Below are 24,619 nucleotides of genomic sequence, written 5' to 3' on the forward strand. Positions count from 1 at the left end.
TGAAAATGAGCAAGGTGCAAGGGAAGAACTGTGGATAGTTATTGAGAGGTTAGCTGAGGTATCCCTTGAGGAATTATGAGCATTGATTGTGGACTTCAATGTGGTTCTTGATGGTAGTGAGTTCTATGGCAAGTGCCTATATGGGTTAAGCTAAAGCATCTTCCACTTTAAATTCTAGATGGATGAGGGTCTTTGTACTGTAGCAAGTGGGGTGAGAAAGCCACCTTATCAGTATAGAGTAACTAAGCAATGTATGCGATTGGATTATGCGCCTGTTTGTGTTATCCTAAGCTATAATTCTAATTTGGCCAAGCATATTATTTTGATAATGCCAATTGGAGATAGGGAACACCAGATACCTTTCAAAGTTGGCGTCAAATATCAACGGATCTCAAATAACTGCACAAATTGGAGCATTATGTGGTTGTTTCTATCAATTATTTAATGACATGACAAATCTATCAAAAATTGAAAGATATTATCCTTAAAGTAAAAACTTCATAATCATTTCGGATCAAAAGCGTACGAGGGCTAAGTTATGGTACCAAAAATCAAATTTTTCTTGTAGAATTCTAACAAATTACAGAAATAAAGTATGAAATGACTAGTTATAGCATTACACTTAATGCCCCCCTCCCCCGCCCCCATATATCCCCATATATATATATATATATATGCTCACTCATTAAGTGAAACAAAAAGTGGTTGAAAAGTGTAAACAAACTTCAATACATACATAATATAAATAAAGAAATTCTAGTTCAAGTTGAACTCACTCAAACTAAATCAACCACATAATAGTTATAATACAGTTCCAGAATCTATGTTTGCATACAATATATATATATATATATATATAGATGAAGGCATGAGATGACCATTTGAGAGGAGGTTTAGCCATACTCCCCTCACAATTTTTTCTCGCCTCAGTTCGAGTCCAAATAGATCAAGCTCCTCTTCTGAGTTGGAGCCGACAGTCACACATCTTACATCGACTTCTGTCCACATCACACAATCACTCATCCCAACATTATGTAAAACAAAAAGAGGAGTTATTTGTTTTGGACTTAAAATATTTTTAAAAATCAAAGAAAAGGGAAAGGAAAGAATACATAATATTGCAATTCTTATTAAAATCACATTCTAAGAGTGGTAACAACTAAAAAAATTCTAATCCCAACTACTTAAGGGCTAAACTAATATCGACCATATCAGCTCAGGTGCACATAATCTTCTCACTATTTGTCGTTGTTGGGCCAAGAAAATTCTACAAAACTACCTACCAAGTTGGAAAAACTGCATTTCTGGCCCATTAATACCTAACTTATGGGACCCACAGAACGAGTTCGCCAAGTTTGTAAGAATTCTATCCTATTTCAAACATTACTCAAGACACCCTTTAAAAGGTCTAACCCTTCAGCTGATATGCTCCTCCGCTTATGTGATTTTGGAATTTCAATACGTGGCGGAGGATCTGATGAGAAACAGACAACCAGAACCGTTAGATTGTCACATGTGTTGCGCTTGAGAGCTTCCCTGACAAGCACTCTCGAACACTTGTCAGGATCATTATGCATCATAAGCTCCTTCCTTACAATTGTTACAGCGTATTGGCTACTCATCACATCCCACAGCCCATCACATCCAATTATTAGGAACTCGTCTTCTTCTGTTAGAACCATCTCCTCTAGCTCAGGTTCTGAGCTTAAGGGGCATGTTGAACCTTTAGGACCCTTCATGTGCCAGTCCCCGAGAGCCCGTGCCACAGAGAGTTGGCCATTGAGGTAGCCGTCATAGATCACACCCCCCAACTTCTCTATTCTAAGTCTTTCAGATGTACAATTGGGCTTGTGATCTTTAGACAACTCTATTGCTCTTCCTCTCTTCCCAAGCACAGCCCGAGAATCCCCAGCATTAGCGATTATCATAGTCCTGTAAAAGATGAATGGATGTGTACTAAAGTCGAAGTTGAATGTATTGTAAACAGGTAAGGGAACAAAATAATATGGGTAAATAATGACACTAATATACTTAACTTGAGGTTAGATTTAACTATAAAAACCTTCGCTATAATTATATCTAAACTCAAACGAGGTGTTGATATTATATATTCAGGAAAAATGCAAGCAACTCCTCATGAAATTGCAAATGAACAAATTACCCCGTATGGAAAAAAAATAAAAGTAACAAAGTACCTCCTGTCTAAGGAGGTAAAATTGTTTCATCTTAAAAAACACAAGAGGGTAAATTGTTGTATTTTTAAAAAAAGATAGGGAGATAAAATTGCTATTTTTTTAAAATTATAAAAAATAATTTACTCATTTACAATATCACAGTGTATATACTTGTTACTTGATAAATGCTCTCCTTCAACATATAACAAATGGATCCCCACTCAATATATATAACTTACCAATAAATTCAGAGACAAAATGGTCGTTTAATATATTTATTGGTGGATTAGATTTATAGTTTTTATATTTAAATCATGAAATGAGAATTCATCACTTTCATTTGGATTTACAGACCGTAGTTCAAAGTATTGATCGATAATTAATAATATCATTCGGAAGAATGACCAATCAAAAAAAATCGAACTATAATATTTGTTGTTATTAATCATTCATAACCCCTAATATTAATTAATTATCATCGATATTGTGAAATTATTAACAAAATCGGATATTATCCAATATCCGGTTACATTTGAAACTGTATACACATTTTTTTTTGGTCTTACTGTAATGTTTTCTATACCATTTGGGTAAATTATATTAAGTGATAAATTAGTTTTGTTTTTTTTTTTTTTGGGTAAATTATAGCAACCTCTCTTAAAAGTTTGTATAATTACGAATACTATCTCGTGTTCGAAAAATTATAAATACTCCCATAATATTTGATAAAATTATGTAATTCTCGGATGAAGATATGAAATTGTCAACTATGCCCTTGTTGTATTTTTTTTAAAAGAAATAAAAATTTGTAAAACAATCGGCCGGAATGGATGAAAAAATTTAAAAAATTATAAATAAATTATCCACTTAGTCAATAAAAAAATAAAAATAAAATTCTAATTTTTAGTCCATAATGGTATTTTAGTCAGTTCACCATTCTGTTGAACTTTCCAACAAACACAAGATTGCTCGTAATTGTTTCCTGGGGCTATATTTGGATTGATGGATTTGAATTTGAGAGAATAACTTGAAAAAAAAATTTCAAACAACTTTATACTATAAAAATTTAAAATTCATCATTATTTAATAAAGCATAGTTCATATTTAGAGTTCAAGGATTCGAAATCCTCTCAATTTAGAATTATCCAAATATGAAGAGATCCTTTAAGAGATCGTAAATATTTTATTTTACTTTTTTAATATTTTATGTACTAAAAATCTTTAATATTCAACTCGATATTTATTGAACTAGTTATAATTTTCTATAGCTTTACTAATTTTCTAAAAGTAATATAAGCATTTTACGAGTAATTTTTATTATAAGCAACGTCCCTGGTACGTTGCATCAATACGAAACCACATCTATCAATATTATCAGCGGTAAAACCACCTTTAACCTATAATACATATAGAAGGAGAAGTTTTTCGGACAAATCGAAAATATTATTTTCCAAGAGTTGAAAAAGCAAAGCATAGTTAATTATACTAACTTTAGGAGAAGTTGTAAGTATAATAAACCTAATTTATAAAATAAGTTATATCACAGAACGCATAATGAACTAATTATATGGCAAGTGCAATACAATTAAATATGATTGGTTTACAGTTAAGTAAAAATAACCAATCATATAGCAAATGTAATATATTTCTTTTGTAATTAGTTTGATTTGACCAAATCTGATCGGAGGAAGAATTTTTGGTAAAATGATTACAAGTAAAGTTTCTTACCTTCCCAAAATGAGAGCAGTGAGGGCAGTAGTGCCAGATGAATGATCAAGATTTTTGGCATCTGCCAGTGCATGATCGGCTTTCACAAAAGCATTCTTTAGTGCTCTTTTAACCCCGCCTGGAAAATGGAAATCCTCAGTAATAAAGTTAAGAATGTTCTTCCTCGTGAAAGAGGCAGCGTCTCTACCCCCATGACCATCAAATACCTGAGAGTAAGTCAAACCACTGAATGAAGTAATTTACCAAGTAAATGATACATTGCTTACTCGGGCAATATGTTCTTGCTTTTTTGAGTAAGTTCATAATTAGCTAAACTGGAAAACAGCACTTTTGATGTTGTAATATAGGGTCTTTTCACTTTTGATTTCATTTATTATGGGATTCTCACTTTTAATTTCGTAACTTTTAAAAAGTAGTATTTTTGGTCCCATGATACGTTTCCGTTATATATCTTAATGAAAAATAGCATGTGGTTGTTTGAGCCTTTACATTTTTGGTACCATATATTACGAGATTCTCACTTTTTGTCCCATAACTTTTAGAAAGTAGTACTTTTGTTCCATGCATTTAACGGTCACGTAGCCTTTTCTGTTAAAAATCTAACGAAAAAGTATCATGGATCAAAAACTATTATTTTTTTTAAGTTGTGGGATCAAAAGTGAAAATCCAGTAAACAATGGGATAAAAAGTATGGAAAGGCTATGAAAAATGTTATTTTCCTTTAGCTAAACCATTAAAAGAATCAAAAGTACAAGTTGAGAGGGGGAATTGCAAATTCTTGTCTATTAATTTAGGCCTATTTCATTTCCAATCCAATTGCTTATGAAATTTTCAAAAGTAGTCCCCATAACTTGCAAAAAGTATCAATTTCAGTCATTTTGCCAACTTTTATTAGAAAAATGACTGAAAAGACACGTGCAAGTCACACGGCTCTTATCTTTTCAGAATAAAGGAGAAAGAGTATGCGACTTGCACGTGGTTCTTTAAGTCAGTTTTCTAATGAAAATTGATAGGAGAATCGAAGTGAGAATTTTTTAAAATTATAAGATTATTTCAGACGATCTCATAAACACCTAAATTATAAGACGAAAAATGTAATTTCTCCAGAGTTGAGAACAAATTACACACCCCATAAAATGCTCCAGCAGAGGGGAAAGCATTAAGTGTACCAAGGTGGTCAGAAAGATTATCCACACAAATGTACTCATCCTCCATGTATGGCTTCGGACCCATCTCAGAGCAGCTTCCGGAACGAAACATAGGTATAAATCCAGAATCCTTGCCTAATGACTTTACACCATTTACAACAGGACATTCCTAGACATTCAGATAGCACAAAATGAGCCGAAACGAACTCCCAGTTTAATTGATAAAGTCAAAAAAGGCTTGAACAAACTCTCATTATGATAAAATATCAAAATGACTTGAAAATAATTAAATCAATTTCTAATCATGCTATTATGCATGCAATATCATCAAACTATGAAGTTAACAATTAATTAAATGCAAAGCCTCTTGCAAAAAAAGGAAAAAATGCAATTTTAGTCCTATTACTAAGTTGATTAGCATTTTTAGTCCTACGTGAATTGATTTTTATAATTTAGTCCTTAACTTTAAAAATTTTGTAATTCTAATCCTTTTCATACCAATTTGGCCGAAAACATTGCATGTGACTTGAACTTAGTTCAATTAAATTGAGGATTCTGGCCGAGAAAGAACTTAAATTGCAAATATTTAAAGTCACGAGATTAAATTACAAAATCAATTCGTATATGACCAAAAATATCACCTACAAATTATAGGACTAAAATTGCATTTTTCCTAGAAAAAACCAGTTATAAACGAGAAACTCCGTTCTCAAAAAAATAAAAGGTAATGCAATCCTTTGAACGTTAAACCAAAAAACAACTTGACTCCTTGATGTGGCCAAAAGTGTGTTTTTTGTCCTAATAAAAATTTCAAGAGTCGCATTGTTGTTTTTTTCTTAACATACTCGAGACAGTTTTTTGCCTAATAATGCTTAATTTCATGCGAGGGTAAAATGCAACTAAAAATCCCATCATTTCCAAGAATGCAGGTCGCAAAATCCAATCAATAAGAATACTTAATATGAAACACAAACATAATGACATCCCAAATCACGTCTCTCTGTTAACGTCATTAATGGCTGGTTTGGGTCGACAGAGAGTTGCCTCTGCCGAGAAGTCTTGATTTACTTACCAAAGCAAAGGGATCAGCCAAAGTTGCATGACTGATGCAATGCCGCATCAACGGCGGTCGTGCTACTTTTGCTTGTCCGAAATCGTTACATTCCTCGTCACTTTTCTTTCCATTTTCTTTGCCCAAGCCATTACCTAGTTTACCTTGACAGGGCATCGCATCAGCGCCTGGGGCCATTTGATCCTTCTCTACCCCTGATCGACTATTCCAAACTGGTTTTTTTCCTAACCCAAGTATTCTTTTTGTTTTGAGCTCAAGACCCAATTTTTTTCCATTCGTGAAGAAACAATTAGAGTCGCTAAATGCAAAGAATTTTAATCTTTGAACAATCTCATTCGCAAGACATGCACTAGGAGAGAAGCTGATGAGAAGAAAATGTGACAGTTAGAGCGGGTGGAAAAAGAAGAGGCGAAGAATGGTAGTAGGAAAGGGAGGGTCGTGTGTGTGTGGTGGCGTAGAGGGGAATCAATGGCTTTCAGCTTTCGTGGGCACCTTTGTAGGGAGTGTCAGTTTTCTATACGTATACGTCGTCACAGGGTTTCCATGTTTGGTACAAGAGTTGCGAAAACTAGCTCTAGGGAAGGAAATTGCACTTGAAATTGTTTTACATCTATAACTATATATCTGTATTTAATATACTACTCGTGATTGTGCAAAAATATTAGGTTGGAGTTTATTAGTTTACAAAATTATACAACGTTAATAAAAAATAATAATGTAATTTGATTCAATATATTTTATTAAGACCATCGAAAAATTTAGAAAGACTAGTAAAATAAACAAGTGTTGTGCGTGATGCATAGTTTTTAATTTATTCTTTCTCCTTTCTTACATGATGTGTAAACAAGTAAAAGATTTTAATAAGAAAATTTTGATGAAAATATTTGATATACAAACTTGATTAATTATTAAAAATGAACTCTAAATACTTATACATTTGACTCTTTAAATGGACGGTGAAGATTAATTTTAATAGTGTAACCAGAAGCTTTCAAAAATATTTTGAAATACTAAAAAACCTCCTAGCTAGATTTGTATATAAAACTTTTAGAAACTTCTCTTTTAACTTTTATATTAATCTAAAACCTTGCATCCAAAGACTTCCATATTTATATAAAATATTCTAAAATATTTTAACATTCTTAATTTCATACATGTAAGTGCTCTTAATATCAACATCTATTCCTTCGTAGACCCTTTAAAATGGTAATTTTAAATGTTGTTCATATATGTCTATTTTTTTTTATTTTTTCTAAAATAGAAGGATCAAGTAAATAACAAGTGTGAATAAGATACACCAATTGATAGCGTTATTGCTTGATTCTTTCTTCCTACGTCTAGTCTTTTCTAGCAAGAAGATTGAAACTTCTTTCGGTGTGGTATGGATGATATTCGAGAAGTTCTATACTTGAACTCTTGTTAAAAGGAAGTATGGATTTGAAGGAGGAACAAAGCTTGTCTCCGATTCCAAGAAAAACGACAAAGATCAAAGTTCTATAACGCACCGTTCGTTCTTCTTCCATAGTTGAAGATGCATGATATGTTTGTATGTTTATTATTTGCACTGAATGCTCGGAAACATCAAGGGTACACTCCCTTGATCCATTTTTTATGCTCTAATTTTCGTTTTACTTTTCATGTTTTTTGTTGCATTCTCGTGCCAATTCACTCCCTTCAAAACTTTAAGATCGTAAAAAATTGTCAAGTCATCACCAATTCCTTCGAAATTTTCGACTTCCTCCCATAAAAAATTTCCTCCTGCAGTTACTTAAAAAATATCAGTCCTCATTCCTGATGGAATTTGGGATAATGGTTTCTTTTTCCGATGGTGTCTCCATTTGTCAAAGTAATTCCATCAGAAAGTAGTAAAATATGTTACAAATTCATCCCAAATTTCGATGGATTTTTTTATCAATTACAATCGTCCGAAAAATTCATCCCAATAAAATAAGTTTTTTTGTAGTGAAATAGGAAGAATAAAAGAAGAATGACTAAGATAAAGATAAAATAAAATGATTATTTATTTTTGCAAATTTCTCTTCAGTATATTTATAAATTTTCAGCTCAAAATCTAGTAAAATAATTGTTACTTAAAAAATTAGAAACTATATAAAAAATATTTGGATATCAAAATGATATTAATGGTGAAATTCATATACCAATTGCGTTGTTTGTAATGAGTACTCAAGGTACCAAAATGATATTAATAACAAAACTTAGGTACAAAAATAATATTTACCATCCTTTTTTTTTTCACGATAAGCTAATGTTGCCAATGCCATGTAAACCAAGAAGTATATATATTTACATTCGGAACACACACTTTATTACACTACGTGTATGGACATAAAGGGTAAAATGAAGGACTTGAATGAACTGAATGACCTGAAGATCATATGTAATTGGTTGGAACTTTAGATGGATGAATGGAGATCGAATGTGATGCCCAAAGCCGTATATATCTCGACGAAGGACCAGAAGAGAAGGATATGTGATTGGATTCATGGTTTTAAATTTTTTGATGAGTACGCATCTAACCTGGCACATTAATTGTATGTCTAATTATTGGTTAATTGTTGATGAAATTAGTGTAGAATTCATTTGTATAAGTTTTTCTATCGAAAAGTAGTAAAATATGTTATAAATCCATCCCAAAGTCGGATTTTTCGATCAATTATGATCTACCCAAAAATCCCACCCCAATAAAATAATTTCTTTGTAGTGCAAATAAGAAGAATAAAAGTAGAATGACTAAGAAAAAGATAAAATATAATACTTATTTCTTTTTGCAAATTTTTCTTAAGTATATTTATAAATTTTCATTTTAAAATCTAGGGATAAATAATTGTTACTTAAAAAATTAGAAACTAAATAAAAAATATTTGGGTACCAAAGTAATATTAATGGGGAAATTCAGATACCAATTGAGTTGTTTGTAATGACTCAAGGTACCAAAATGATATTAATAACAAAAGTTAGGTACCAAAATAAAATTTACCACCTTTTTTTTTTTTACAATAAGCTAATGTCACCAATACCATGTAAACGAGGATATATATATATTCAGAACACACACTTTATGATAAATTAAAATTTTTTAAATAATTACATTAATTATAAAAATTAAATAACTAGTATTTATTATAATTTTATAAATCATGTCTAATGGTGGTCTACCTCCTCTAGAACGTGGACAAGGGCCTTGGCCCGCCGATTCCACCACCGACGGGTAATGCTTCCCAAGTTGTGGAAGCAGTGTTCCGACCACCCCCACCACTTGACACGACTGGCCCCTCAGTTGTCGCACTCGGTCCAAATAAGGCTGGCCTGTCCTCTACTGCATCGGCCACCGATGAGGCTATCTACTGCCCTGCCGCCCAAGCAGCAAATCGTCCGTGGGCTATACTACCACCAGCACTCCCCCCAGCACGGCAATATATCAGCCTCGCTAATACAGGTATTTGTTTTTATTCTATTCTTTTGCATTATTTTATTTGCAAAGTAACTTATCAACATGTTATTTCAAGTCTGATTACAAATTTTACGAGCGCATCAATGTGGTGGTGCAAGGGCATTATCCCCACCTCTAGGAATGTTTGCGACTGGTGGTGCTAGAGCACCAACAATTCTGGTTTGAAAGTTTGAAGATTTTAAATTTTTTTATATTATCGTATAGTTGAATTTTTTTAATATCTTAATATTTTTTTTATTTTGTGATATTATAGATGACGTATTGGTGGGAGTGTGATGATGAATCCATATTGCGAATCTTCCATATGTGGACGAGCAAGTTCATCTGGAAGCGATTCACCATCGCCATCATGAGTCAGCTAAACAAACCGGTGTGGTTGGCCAAGGAGGTCCAGCGCCAGCTGCAGCTATACTGGGCCAGTGCGGACTTCAAGAATGAGTCTGCCAAGAATAAGGCCAAACCCACGGCGGCATCTACCATCTACTGGGGATTTTCCTCTATCGACATGTACAAAAGGAAGATGGTATCTAATTTTTATTTTTTTATTATACTTTTTATTAATAATTTATAAATATATTGTTAATTGTTCTTTTCTTTTATAGGAGGCAGAGCTCGATCGACCTGTGAAGCAAATGAGTTATTCACCAGATGCTACAAAAAGAAGGCCGACGGCGGTTGGAGCTTCCCGAGAGTAGCGGAGATGGCGGTAAGTCATAATTATTTAAAATATTTTGTATGATTTTTTAGAATAACACTAATATTTTTATTTATTTTGTAGGAGACATTCCAAAAGCTGTTGAAGAATCACCAGCCTCAGACCATGACCAATGGCCAGGATACTCCGATCGAATCGGAGGGCTCGGTAGCGATATCCAAGCAACAGGGGCAAAAACAAGGGTTGCAAATAATAGAAAAATTGTTAATTTCCACCTCATTTCAATTGCCACATAAGCTTGAAAATTCTCAAGTTGTCTTCCAACTAAAGCCACGTAGGATTAAAAACTCCACAAAAAATATCCAATTGGCATGCCAAATCATTTTTCTTAATCAAAGATCAAAAATTCGACCACCAAAGGACTAAATTTCATCAGATTTTGAAACTTACTAAAATTAATATTAGATATATTTTCTCTATAAGTTATTCAATCATGAATTTTTTTCTAATATTAAAAATAAATGTCGTAAGAAACATAAAACACAATAAAAAAAATGGTAATCTTGATAACTAAATAGGAGGAATAAAACTAAAATGACTAAAATAAAGATAAAATATAATAATTGATACTTTGGCAAATTTTTCTTAAGTATATTTATGAAGTTTCATTTTAAAATCTAAGGATAAATTGGTCATTACTTAAAAAATAATAGAAAAAAAATAAAAATTATCAGTTTGGTACTAAAATGATATTAATGATGAAATTGGTGCACCAATTAGATCGTGTATAATTACTCAAATACCAAATGACATTAACAATAAAATTCGAGAACCAAAATAAAATTTACCACCCTTTTTTTTTATCACGACAAGCTAATATCGCCAATGCCATATAAACTAATAAGTATATATATTTACACAAATACACGCACTTTATTTACACTAGTACACATCCTGCTACACTGTCCCAAAGATAGCACTGTCTCTGGAAATAGAGTGTACGTGTGACAATCTACGCATGAACCAAAAAGATGAACACTATGTATATATACTCGAGCTAATGACAAAACAAGATTTAAAACAGCTGGTATCCTATACATTGTAGCTTTGTCTAGGACAAGATCCACATGAAGACAGTGGACCAGGTAGTGAGAGCAATGGTTGCAACCAGGTAAGTCCAAAAGAACAGGACTGAACCCTCTTCTTGTGCCACATCAAAGAGTTGTGTCATGGTACCTGTATCGTCATTTAGGATGAAAAAGATTAAATGAAATTTAATCTCGTGATACATGAAACATAGAAAAAAAAATAATAAATTATCTTTTCGTATTTTGAAAAATAAAGCAAGTACCTCTATCAATGATTTAGATAGAGGGTTGATCTGCTTTATTTTCTAAAATATAGGGAGTAATTTGTTAATTTTTTAAATTAAATTTTTTATTTATTTATCATATTATAGAGGGATAAATCGCATTTGGAACATCACGTGACTTGTAGGCGTGGTTTTTTGAGTAATTTGAACTTTTAGACCACAAATATCCTCAACCCCGAAAAACTAAAAAAATAGTGGACTGAATTGCCGTCAACACTTTTAGAAGAATCAAAATACATAGAGAACCAAAATTGCAATTAACCCTAAACCCTACCATGCTCTCATTTGTACAGGCACAACCCCATGATCCAATAACTATGAGGACCAACAAGGTAAATATAGTTGTGTTGTTGGCATGTAAATATTAAAATGGGTAAATTACAAAAGGATTTTTCTTAAACTCGTCTTAATTACAAATACACCCATATTATTTGAAAAATTATAAATATCTCTCTAAAATTACAAATACTCTAATAAATACCCTCCTATAATGAGTTGTTAAAGGAAGTATTATTAGAGTATTTATAATTTTTCAAATAACAACATTATAATTATGACAAATCTAAACATAGCCGTTGTACTTTACCCCACTAAAAAACAATGCAAATAAGAAGAATGTAAATGTTCATACCGATATTCATAGCCGGTGGAACAGTGAACTGAATCATGAGCATAAAGTGGTAGAGGGGATCAGAAGGAAGAAATCCTAAGTGTGAAGCTGCTTTTACAACAAAAATCCCAACAGCAGGAAGCATTATGTATCTCACACAGATCACCGCAATCACAATTACTGATTTCAATTTCGCCTTACGTAGCCCTACATCCATCAATCTCCATCATTCATCATGTACTCCAATATTGTTTTTAAGTTTAAGTAAGAACATATACACGTATGTGTTTGTTTCAGAATATTAGTTTCTCTTTTAATTTGTGATGTTATATTCCGTAATTTTGAAATAATTTACATTTTTAGTTTCAAGTTTTAATTCCTTTAAATTTCTGATAAAAACAACCTTAATTTCCCTGAAACATGTTGTTTCCGTCGTAAATTTAGCGGAATAAAGTTTTGGAGTAAAGATGCAAATATTTTGGAGTTAGGAATACAGTGTGGTGATATGGAAATTCTAGTCCGAATCTGATTTGATCAAATTTGAACCAATCTTATAATAAATGCAATACATTTATCGTGTGATTGGTGTACGATTCAGAAAAGTGACCAACCGCATAGTAAGTGTGATACACTTGTTCTGTGATTAATTTGGTTCGTTCAAATCCGATCCGAGCAAAAAATTTCTTGTGGTGAGTTTAAAAATAATAAAATCAGAATCATAGAAAACTAACTTGTAGGAAGTAAAATGCAATATTCCTGTGTTTGTTTTAAACTTTTCTATAGCTACGTTAGAAAACATACCTTGTGTTAAGTTGCCACCTAGTATGAGAGTGATGCAAGGAATAGTTCCGTCACTACAAAATTTAAATAACTCATCAATTCAAGCAATACTAACGAGAGAATGTAACATAACAAAACCTTCTACTTTACACTAAGTGTTGGTATGCCCGAGTTGTTCTGTGAGGGCTGGCAATATACATTTGTCGTGGGATTAGTTTCACTTCATCCTTTAGGTTACTAACAATTTAATAGTTGAATATGGCCATAATAGGGAAATTGCATTTTTCGGTCCGTAGTTTAGGGTTAATATACCTTTTATTTCATTGATTACAAAAATTTTGACTTTTAGTCCTTTCTTCAAATTCCATTAGTATTTTGACGAAAAAGACACGTGCTAAGCACATGTCCGGTATCTAGAATACTAACAAAATCTTATAAAAGTACTAAAAGTGAGAGATTTTTAGAACTTATAGGACCATTAATAAGAACTATACCGTAATTATGAGACTAAAAGTGCTATACTCGTGATGAAAAAGTGGCTAAAGAGTTAACGGCCACATGCTTATACATGTTATTTCTTTCAAAATACTAACGAAATTTGATGAAAAGGGTAAAAGTGTGAATTTTTTGTAACTTATGAAATCATTAATGAAAATTACGTAATCGACTTAATAAAAACTATATTGATCCTAAAATATGGAACGAAAATGCTGTATTTTTTTTTTCTGATCATAGCATAATAGAGATATAATTAATTTCCATGTCCTATATTAGTTGGCTAGCTTATTAGTGGAAAATTATTATACAGATCAGGTTTGTCGAGCTAAACCAATCACAGACAAGTGTGATGTATGATTGATGATATTTTCCTGAACTGTACACTTATCAACAATAAGTATATTACACTTGCTATATAATTAATTCAAATTTAATAGAATCGGATCTGAGTTACCTAATTAATTAGAATAACACAATGAGATGAGATGAGAAAAGTCGTTTAACCTACCCAAGTAATTTAATGGAGTCGTTAATCACTCTAAGTGGCGCGCTTTCACCGACAATAAGGTTTCGAAGCCATGTAACTGCTCCAAAGATAAGCCCAACAATCTGTAATACAATGCAGTGAACAGTGTGAGTGTCTAACAACTTCACAAATGGAGAGAATGAATCTCTGGATATTGTTTAAATAGCTAACTCACCGCAGCAAGGATTGGAGGTGCCAATAGCTCCTCTCGTAGTTGATGTAGAATTCCCATTATCTGATCCCATGAAGTTCTATTGTGCTTCTGCTCTATCTTCTACATCATGTAAGGGAATTTTAAATTTTCAGAGCTCATTCTATTTGGCATCCTCGATGCAAATTCTAAACTGTATATCAATCACACGACAAGTGTATTGTACTTACCATATAATTGGTTCAAATTTGACCGAATTGGTATAATACAATTTACCTAAGATGATATTGCAAGAGGTAAACTGCTTCATTTTAGAAAATACAGAGGTAAATTGTTTCATTTTAAAAAATATAGAGGAGTAAATTGAAGTATTTTAAAAAATATAAGGAGATAAATTGTTCAAAATAGGATAATTTACTCATTTACAATACCATATGGAATTGCTTGCATTTTTCCTAAAAATAATATTTTAGAACGTGACTTTGTGAGGGCATAACGTTTTTCATGCCCATATTAAGCTTAGCATACTTTTCGTCTCGTCCCACAGCAACATTCTTATTAATAAACGTAAGTTAAAAAGAATCTTACTTTTAGTTCTTTTGTTAGATTATGTTAGTGTTTTAAACGGAAAAGACCACGGTGCCGTTCTCTCGAGGACTTGAAGAGTTCATGGTCACATGGCATTTTCAATAAAAAAAATACCGACAAATTTGACGAAATGACTAAACATGAGAATCTTTGTAATTTATTAGCCTATTAATAAGAACTCCCTAAGTGGGACTAAAAATTACTGAACCTAAATTATGAGATGAAAAATGCAACTTCCCCTAAATTTTCCTACATAGGGTTTTTAAAACGTAACATATATAAAGATATAAAACTCAACTCACTATTTGTTGGTTTGTGCAATCTTGAGTAGAGGGTATATGGGCATGTTCTGCTCCATTGAGAAGGAGAGACTTCTCGTTCGCCTCTAAGTCTTTGTTAGGCTGCTTTATGGACTCCTGAGCTGCAACCGATGCTCTATATTTTTCGCTAACGCTTCGTATTAAATGAAACGTATGTGTCCAGATGAAGAACGCACCAAGCTGTTAAATCAATACCAACAATTCATAAGTTCTTTCTGCATCCGAGTTGAAGGGAACCTAAAAGTAAAAGCCTTGTGCAGGTTATAAGTCCAGAAGCGGAAATTCTATCTCAAATCCGAGTCGATCGAACTTCAACCAATCATATGAGAAGTGCAATACACTTGTCGTGTGATTGGTGTATACTTCAGAGAAAGTGACCAATCACATAGTAAATGTGATACACTTGCTGTGTCATTAGTTTGGCTCGATCAAACCCAATCCGAGTAAAAATTTTCCATCCAAAGGTTTAATTCAACCACCAAAAGAAACATATAATATGTACATATATAAATATGTGTGTGTGTGTGTGTGTGTGTGATATTAGCCATCGGCAGACAATAAACATACAAATACAAGAAAAGAATGACAAAGGCTATATCCATGTTTAGTCCTGTAAGTACAGGGAATATCAATTTTAGCCCTCTATGAATTAATTTAGACAATTTCGTCCTATAATTTTAAAAATGATCGAAAAAATGTACCCAAGAAAAACTGCACCTGATTAAGCTAGTTATCTGTACTTTTCCAGCCATTTTAGCAAATTTACATCATTTTGCTCTCAATATATATAATAAATTTTTAACATTATAGGGTAAAATTGTCAAAATAAATTTCACATGATATTTCTAAAATCATGGAGACTTAAACTTCACCAACCAAACTAGGTCTCATTGACCGTGCGTCAATTACAATATTGTGTTTCACATGATATTTCATGTCGAAAATGTGCGCCAAGTGTATAAATATGTTTTCTCAAATGTATATATTATTTGGCATGCAACCATGAAATGAAATATTGAATTGGAACAGGAGATATGAAGTGATCAGCTGTAGGAAGGTAGAAAGATAGCTCACCGCCATGGAGAAAGAAACATATGAAAGTCCAACGCTGGCGCAAACATACTTATCTCCAAATGGACTGCCATTCTCCTTGCAGATTGCAGGGATGAGAATCAATAGAATGTTGCCCAAGTTTCCTATTAAAAAAACCAATATAGTGACTCCGCTATTAGTCATAACCATTACATATATTTTATTTGGATCGACGGATTTGGAATTACGAATTTTAAATTTTTAGTTATAATCTTTTTCATTTGTTAGGATACTCTTAAATTTAAAAAATAATTCAAATTCCGCACTTTCAAATATCTAAACTAATTTTGTTGAACATTGATGGATTTCAAATTGCTTTTTATGCCAAGTTATTTGAAATATTTTTTTCAAATCCGAAACTATCAATTGAAATTAAACGTATTGCTATATTTGGATTGATGAAAGGATTTTGAGAAATGGTTTCAAACGACTCCCGTTTGAAAAGAACTTGGAATCCATCGATATTCAACAAAACATAGTTTAAAAGGAAAAAATACAAGCAATCTTCTTGTAATATTACAAATGAGCAAATTAACCCTCTATGAAAGAATAAATAGCAATTTACCTCTCTATGTTGTATAAAATACAACAATTTACCTCCCTGTGTTTTTTAAAATGAAGCAATTGACCTCCTTAGACAAGAAGATAAACTGTTTTATTTTAAAAAATATAGGGGATAAATTGCTATTTTCTTTTTCATAGGGGAGTAATTTATAATTTATAATTTTAAATCCATCAATCAAATATAAGCTAAATGGATCAACAACCTGATGAACACATGGCAATGACAAGAGCTCGTATATGTGGTTCTGGTTTAATGATTTGAACTGATATCCATCCAAGAATTCCTCCAACCAAAAAAGTTATCCCAATGTTAATAGGCATGAACCACCTAATCAAATCATTGTCAATCAGAATTGTTGTCAGATTGCAAACACAAACACTTGACCTATTTAAAGAAATTAAAAATAATGGAATTTTCAATATCATATTCACTTTAACAAATATGATTCTCTGTTTACTAAAAAAATAATTTATTATTCACTATGTATTAAAATTGTGGTAATTAATTATTATCAATTATAGTTAAAAAAAAAACGACGTAAAAATTTTAGATCATCCACCATGAAAACTACTATTGTAAAGTTAATGGGCCATAACAAATATTTTTGCTATGATTTTTAGTCATGACAAATGTTTTAGTCACATTAGCAATAATCACGTCTAATAACCATTACGTAGTCGTGGTCAACGATATTTACTATTACTATTACTATTTAGTTTTAGTTATGACAATTAGCATTGCTGGCAAATTAATACTAATTAGCCACGTTGCCCTTGTTTTTACAAAGGAGGCCCAAAACATTAGTTACAACAAAATAATACTTGGCAGATGTTTTGGCCATAACTAAAATCATGACAAATATTGATCAATTATTGTCAAAACTTAAGTTTTCGCATCAATTTTTTTTTTTTTTTACTATAGTAAATAATATTAAGGTAAATTACATTTTGCCATCAAACTATGATCGTTTTTACGTTTTGGCATCTAAATTTTTTTTTGTGTCAACTTACCATCTCAAATTTACGAAATTTTGCACTGAGACGGTAAGTTCACGCAAAAAAGAAAAAATTAGATGGCAAAATATAAAAACGGCATAATTCAGATGACAAAATATAATTTACGCTAATATTAATTTGTATGTAATGATTTTCAAGTTATAATTATTTATTGTGAAGGGAATATACATATATATAAATATATTTAGTGATTAGTGATGTTTATAACTGTGAAATTAAAATCCTTTCTTATATCCATATCTTTGATCCAAGATCTATGATCACTGGCTAGATAACCCTTTATCATACCAGGAGATGATGTCTTGGAGGCGGACAGTCTTTGCCAGGCTTGTAAACGCTAGTGCTGGAGTGAATACCGCGAACACAATCTGCATTAATTACTTGCATCATTTAATATGTCAATAGAGCAACTAGAAATGTAATTATGCGAAAGGTAAGGGTGATTTATGTAAACAGGCCATAAGTTCGGGGGTGTAATTATAATTACATCTTTTAAAAATTTCGCACATTGAGGACAAAAATAGTCGGAATTTGCCAAAACTACTAGAAAGTCCACACAAACAGGTTAATTTGGTGCACTTTTTCAGACATTTATGTTCTCGATGTGCGAAATTTCTGAAATATCATGAAAAAGTATCTTAAATCGATTTCGTACGGAATCAAAATTGTCACTCTCATACTTACAAGACTAAAACTACAACTATATTTCTATTTCTTGCGTACCATAGATTGTTAAGAAAGAGCAACCTACTTTGTTCAAAGATCTCCTGGCATCGGACGGGAGAAGCTTGATATAATCAGTTGCCATGAAAGCCCCTAATATGCTTATTATGAGCATCTGCAGTATAGGCATGGACGCCACCTTCAACAGGGACAAGAACCCCATTTTCTCTTATTCTACTCTAAGCCGATCGCAGTACATGAAATGTGCAGTATTATGAATAGCCTGTGTTTGTTTTTTCCTCTCATCCACCACCTCAATCGCATCAATCTCTACCTGTACTGTTGGCTGAGAAGTTTCTGAGGGGACATGCAACAAAGACGAGATAATTTTTTAGTTTCTTCCATGAGATATGGGATAATTACGAATATCCTTTTAAATAATATAAATATTTTCCTCAAATGAAAAATAATTATGCTGCCGATAAACTGTATGGTGGAAGTTACTGTTTTACCCTTGATAAATTTTTAAAAGAAAATATAAATGAGTGTAGGTGGAGTAAATAATCCAGCGGGTATATTGGTCCGTAAGAGTAATTTAAGAGATTCTAAAACATATATAAAGTTTTATTGTACTACAGGAATGTTGTGGCAATCGTAATTCACTCGCATATATTTGATTTAACTGTGCCTAATCGCAATCGAATGTAAAATTACCCCCTGTGTAGCTAGCACCGGAATCCGAACATGTAAATTATATCCAAACGAAAGGGAAATTTTCAATTTTGATTACATAACTACAGAGGTGGCAATATATTTATATATATATATATATATATTTGTCCCAAAAAAATTTAATTTGATAATTAAATCTTATAATTAATTTTTAAAAAAATGAAACATTAAAGATAAAACCCGTAGAAATTTGCAACTCTAGTTGGATTTCTGTATGTGAGCCTCAAATTTTCTGATAGGTTTTGCCCTTAATATGTCACCGCGCATAATTGCCAAATTCAATTCAACTGAAATAAAATTGTCACTCCTGTAGTTACGAACTAAAATTGCTATTTTCTGCCTTTGAAAAACATATTTTAGTGTTCAATTTGTAACAATAAGAAAATTTATTAAAAGAATCCTAATAACCTTAAAATTAGTACAAACATAATAATAAGAATTTAACTTACCTGCTGCAAAATATAAGGCACTCTTTTTGTGGGTAGCTGAATTTCCTGTAACCGACGGTAAGAGATTTAATAGTTTTACATATGCATGTGAAAATATTAAAAATCGTCAGTTTCTGGCAAGGCTGTTAATTTGGATAAATAAATCCTCCCTCAAGCCATTAGTCACAAAATGACGATTTTATACTTCAAAAATTTGCATGTGATCACTTTTCGTAGAATTTTCTACCAAAAAGTGGTTTGAAATGCTAACATGCAAATATTTTGTAGTTCGTACGGCAAACCGGAACCAAATATTAACAAAAAACAAAAAATAGATGGCATATTGCAAAATTGATTATAATTCAAAAAACGAAATGTTCTTTTTATCGTGACGTATTTTTTAAATTGAAGCAATTTACCTCCTTGTTTGAGGAGGTAAAATTGGTTCATTTTAAAAAATATAGGGAGGTAAATTGTTATATTTTTCTGGTAGGAGGATAAGTTGCTGATTTACAATATGACAGGCATTTGCTTGCATTTTTTTTCTTTCTTTTTTTTTTTTTTTCTTTGGCCCACGAACAACTGAATTGAATAAAACTAAAGAATTTAGGGTAGTATACGAGGACAAATACACGAATTACAGATTTGATCTAACATGACCCTCTTTTCTCAATGAAATTGAAATGCTTGAAACAGTTTTGCTTGACAATCAGCTTTCATATATATCTAATCATTCATATAATATCCCCTGTAAGAAAAACATATGAACAGAAAACACACAACCCAGAAAGAATCAACAAAACTTCTATACTTTGGTAATATATACATGCGTGTGTGTGTAGAGAGAGAGAGAGAGAGAGAGAGAGAGAGAGAATAGAAACTCTGTATATCTAAGCAAACATCGAGAAAGAGAAAAGAGAGTCAAAGAAGAAAACCTCTAGAAATTGAGAATATAACTTGAAATAAAATTAGCAAACACCGTGCAGGTTACTTTAGAAAATTGAGGTATATTTGTTCAAATGTGGCGGAGTGTGATACGGATCTGTGCACTGCGTGAATGTATATATATGTATTTGCATGTGTGCGTGCGCGTATTGTGGGCATTTATGTGTTTTTAAGTACGTAAATATGCGGTTATTGAGTTCTGGAATGAGTGTGTTTTGGTGGATTAGAGATAAATGTAAATGAAGGATGGGGTGAGGCTAAGCAAGCAATACCTCATACTCTCACAATTTTGTTTACAAGTACTATAGTTAGCATGCACCAATGTATTCCACTAAAATGACTAGTATGGTATTTTGAATATTGTTGGAGGTAGCCCATACCAAAAGTTCTAGGTTGTCGATATGTATGGTTATCAAATAACTAGAGTGAATGAATTGGTAACGTTAATGTTGTGACGAGGCCTAATTTAGTTGGTGGAATTAAGGTCTGTAATCAAAGATTTATGTGGTGATGAATAAGGAACGACACTTGTTGTCATTTTACATATGAAATGAAAAGATAATGTTTTGATTTAATATTAGTGTACTTTTTTGTTTCTTCCTCTAGCTATAAATTCATGCATGTTTTATTTATGTTATGATGCATTTGATAACACTAGATGCCCGAAATTCAAAGAAAACACCCCTTTGGAATCGAATTTAATTTCTTTTATTTTAAGTTTTTGCTGCGTTTCTAAGCCGTACCGAGTCTTTCAGTGGTATTAGAGCCCAATTCAGTGTTGTGAATAATATATTTTTATGTGATAAACATGTCAGCATATTTAATTTTCTTTTGGAAAGTATATTTTAGCATTTTGAGCATGATTATGTGTTTAGAAATATATGTGTTAATATCTCTTTTAATTATGGACATTTTGTAGAATTTGATTTTATATAAATGCAAGCTTTAGTTTTAATTTTTACTGCAGAATTGTAAAAAAAAATAGGTTGAACACAGTGTAGCCTACAACACTGTCGACTATGCTAGCAGGGACGCAGGTGGGCAGCCTGCACTCGTGTGCGTGTGCGGTGTAGGCAGGGGTACTTGCACAAGCGCGCAACCAGTTGTGTGTGGCCCGTTGCATGGAGGGTCGTTTTGTATCATTTTTCACCAAAAAAAAAAAAGAAATTTGAATTTTCCTGATTTTTGTAAATTTTCTAAAATTATTAATTTTGATTAAATTTAATTTTAGTTAAATTGAATATTTCTTAAATTAAAATATGCCTTGGATTAATTTGAACATAGTTTTCGAAGAACAAGCAGAAAACTGCTGAGGTACCCGACAACAATCAGCCTCTGCAGGTTATTGCAGGGCCTCCCTAGCACCAATAGGAGGGTCCACCCCACCCTTCCCAACTCCGATGCTGTCTCCCTGAGTAACGGAGTCATTACCTGATCCTCCAAGGCGAAGCACCTCCTTCGACACTACATCATAGATGCTCAATTTCACGATTGATCATAAATGCAAAGATGACAATCAAAGCCCCTCCTCTAGCCGCATCCATCGAGTTTCTATTCGTTTTAAACAATCCTTCATAAAAACATTAAATCAAAAGGTGATCGAGAACTTGGTGATTGGGGGAACTCTCTACTAATTGATTGCCCAATACTCATGAAGATTTTCACAAAAAAATTGACGTATTCCACTGAAATCCTTCCGGATGTTATAGTTCATGAGGCGGGAAGTAGTTTTCAAGGATTATTTTTTGAGCTCGTTCCAACTAATGATGGATCCCAAAGGTAGAGAATAGAGTCAATCCTTTGCTCCATCACCCAAAGAGAATGGAACAACTCGCAGTTTGACTTGCTCTTCAGTAACCCCTTGGGGTCTCATGTCGGAACATACCATATAAAATTCCTTGAGATGTTTATGTGGGTCTTCACTTGCAAGGGCACGAAAAGTAAAAAGTAAGTGAATAAAGCCAGATTTAAATTCAAAACCAACATCTAAAGTAGGATATTCAATGCAAAAGAGGTGGTTGACTTAAGTCAAGAGAAATCATCTTGTCGCCCCCTCTCCCACCCCACCCCCAATCCAACCGATCATCTATATAAATATGTACATTATATAGATACAATATACATATCATCATATCTATTTATACATATTAGTTTTTATATAATATACAAGTATGAGTATTATTTATTTATCTTCAATGTATTGTGTATATTTATTAAATATATAGTATATTCGATACTTCTAAATTTGGTCAACGAAGATCTAACGACTACCTATGCAAAAGTGAATTATAACCATTGAGCACTTAACAAGAGTGGCATGTGTGCATTATTTTAAAAATCATAGGATATTTTGGTTATAAAATTGACACATGTTTTGTGCTAATTGAGCAAACACACAGGCCTTTTTTTTTTTTTTTACAATTTACTCGATTATATGTCAAACATGATTAGAAACATTATTACTATCTCCATGTTAGATGAGGAAGGATTTGAGTTTTCTATTAGTAAAAAAAAATTATTTAATGAAGAATGGTTCTTCTTTCTTGTTTGGAAAACTTATTAATGGTTTATAAACCATTCCTCAACACAAATTGGTTATGAATGTTTAACAAAAAGAAAAATTGGATAACCAAGTAAACACACAAATTTGGCATGACAGGCTAGGTTATATATCCCAAACTAGGATTAAAAAGACGACAGAGTCTAAAAATCTAAAAATAAAAAAATTAGACACCTCCCAATCTATGAATCTTGTCCCAAAGGAAAAATGACAAAGATGCCATTTTTAGGACAAAGTAGTTTTGCCGGACTTTATACACTCAAATGTTTGTGGATCACTAAATACTCATGTCAGAAGTGATTACAATTATTTCATAACTTTTACCAAAAATCATTCTCGATTCGATAATGTGTACTTAAGAAAACACAACAGTAGCCCCGTCCCACAAACAAGTGCTTCCACCAATATTTTTATACATTTGATTTTATATTATTAATAACTAGCATGCTAAATCCCCTATTTAGACATATGCATTTTTCTAAAGAAAAAAACTAAATAAATGTGTGCCCTTGTGCAACTCTTATTTTCAAATTAATCAAGAGGCCATATCAGTTTTGATCAAGGATGCTTTGACTCAAGCCATAGTCCACAGTACCTACCAATACGTAAATGAGTATTTATCTCCAATACTGACAAAACCCATTTTATACTACAATTCTAATTGAATGTTTTTCCTATGTATTCAAATAAATTTATCGTAAAAGTGGTTCTATATGATTTTAACAGTACTGTATACTGTAAAATTTTGCGGGCCACTATCTCAAATCAAGCTTCACCATACGCTAATTGATTGTGAGCTAATGTCCTCTAGGTGACAACTCAACAATTTGGATATCGAGATCTCTCTTTAAAGATTTTGGATTCAATTTCTGGGTGCATATGTGTTGGAAGAAGAAGAAAAGATTAATTACTAAGACCATAACCAACTTTAGACAATTGGCACAATTTTTTTGTGCACCACTTTTTTAAAAGAATGGGTATCTTAAGATAACTTTCTATCTATTCACACTAACCGAAGAAACGAAAAATCATCAATAGCATAACAACTCCTACTACTACAATATAAGTGAATTTTGCACGAATTAAAAAACACATACATATTCGATGGGCATTGACTTCTGACCGTTGCAACAAAAACATCATAATATAAAATTTAAAGATTCGGTATTTGAAAAAGCTGGCACTACTATATAAGTCCTTCTTGCACAAACTAAGAAATGCCCACGTATTTAAAAGGCTTTGAGCTTCGACTGATAATTTTGAATATCAGTATAACTATTGTGAAGATTAAATTTTTATTTTAAGTATTTAATTAAATCAAACGAGTGAATGTTGTAAATTATGTTGTTGTGATTTCAATTCATATCTTTAGTGAACAAAGTTAATTGAGAAAGAATTGAATTCAATACCAAACATGTCATAACAGGGGAACTATGCTTTAATATACACTTGCAACAATTAAGTGTAATTAAATTAAACAAATAAGGGGGGGGGGGGGGGGGGGGGGGGGGGGCAAAAAAAAAA

The 24,619-nt window shown here is 32.2% G+C and overlaps 2 protein-coding genes across 2 annotated transcripts; both read right to left on the reverse strand.

Moving 5' to 3' along the window:
- LOC105178400 (probable protein phosphatase 2C 47) lies at nt 1,118-6,447 on the reverse strand. The gene is made up of 4 exons (XM_011101865.2): nt 6,123-6,447; nt 5,031-5,219; nt 3,903-4,108; nt 1,118-1,932 (listed from the first exon to the last, which is right to left on the reverse strand). Exons 1-4 carry the CDS (start codon nt 6,297-6,299, stop codon nt 1,377-1,379), a joined length of 1,128 nt encoding a protein of 375 aa, XP_011100167.2. The 5' UTR covers nt 6,300-6,447; the 3' UTR covers nt 1,118-1,376.
- On the reverse strand, nt 11,143-20,837 carry LOC105178208 (protein PIN-LIKES 7). Its single transcript, XM_011101626.2, has 12 exons — nt 20,526-20,837; nt 19,612-19,656; nt 18,519-18,787; nt 18,056-18,135; nt 16,954-17,078; nt 16,169-16,290; nt 15,077-15,274; nt 14,211-14,309; nt 14,018-14,118; nt 13,033-13,085; nt 12,253-12,438; nt 11,143-11,485 (listed from the first exon to the last, which is right to left on the reverse strand). Exons 3-12 carry the CDS (start codon nt 18,651-18,653, stop codon nt 11,361-11,363), a joined length of 1,224 nt encoding a protein of 407 aa, XP_011099928.1. The 5' UTR covers nt 18,654-18,787; nt 19,612-19,656; nt 20,526-20,837; the 3' UTR covers nt 11,143-11,360.

The sequence above is a fragment of the Sesamum indicum genome, linkage group LG15, assembly GCF_000512975.1.
Source record: "Sesamum indicum cultivar Zhongzhi No. 13 linkage group LG15, S_indicum_v1.0, whole genome shotgun sequence".
In the NCBI taxonomy this organism is placed as follows: Eukaryota; Viridiplantae; Streptophyta; class Magnoliopsida; order Lamiales; family Pedaliaceae; genus Sesamum; species Sesamum indicum.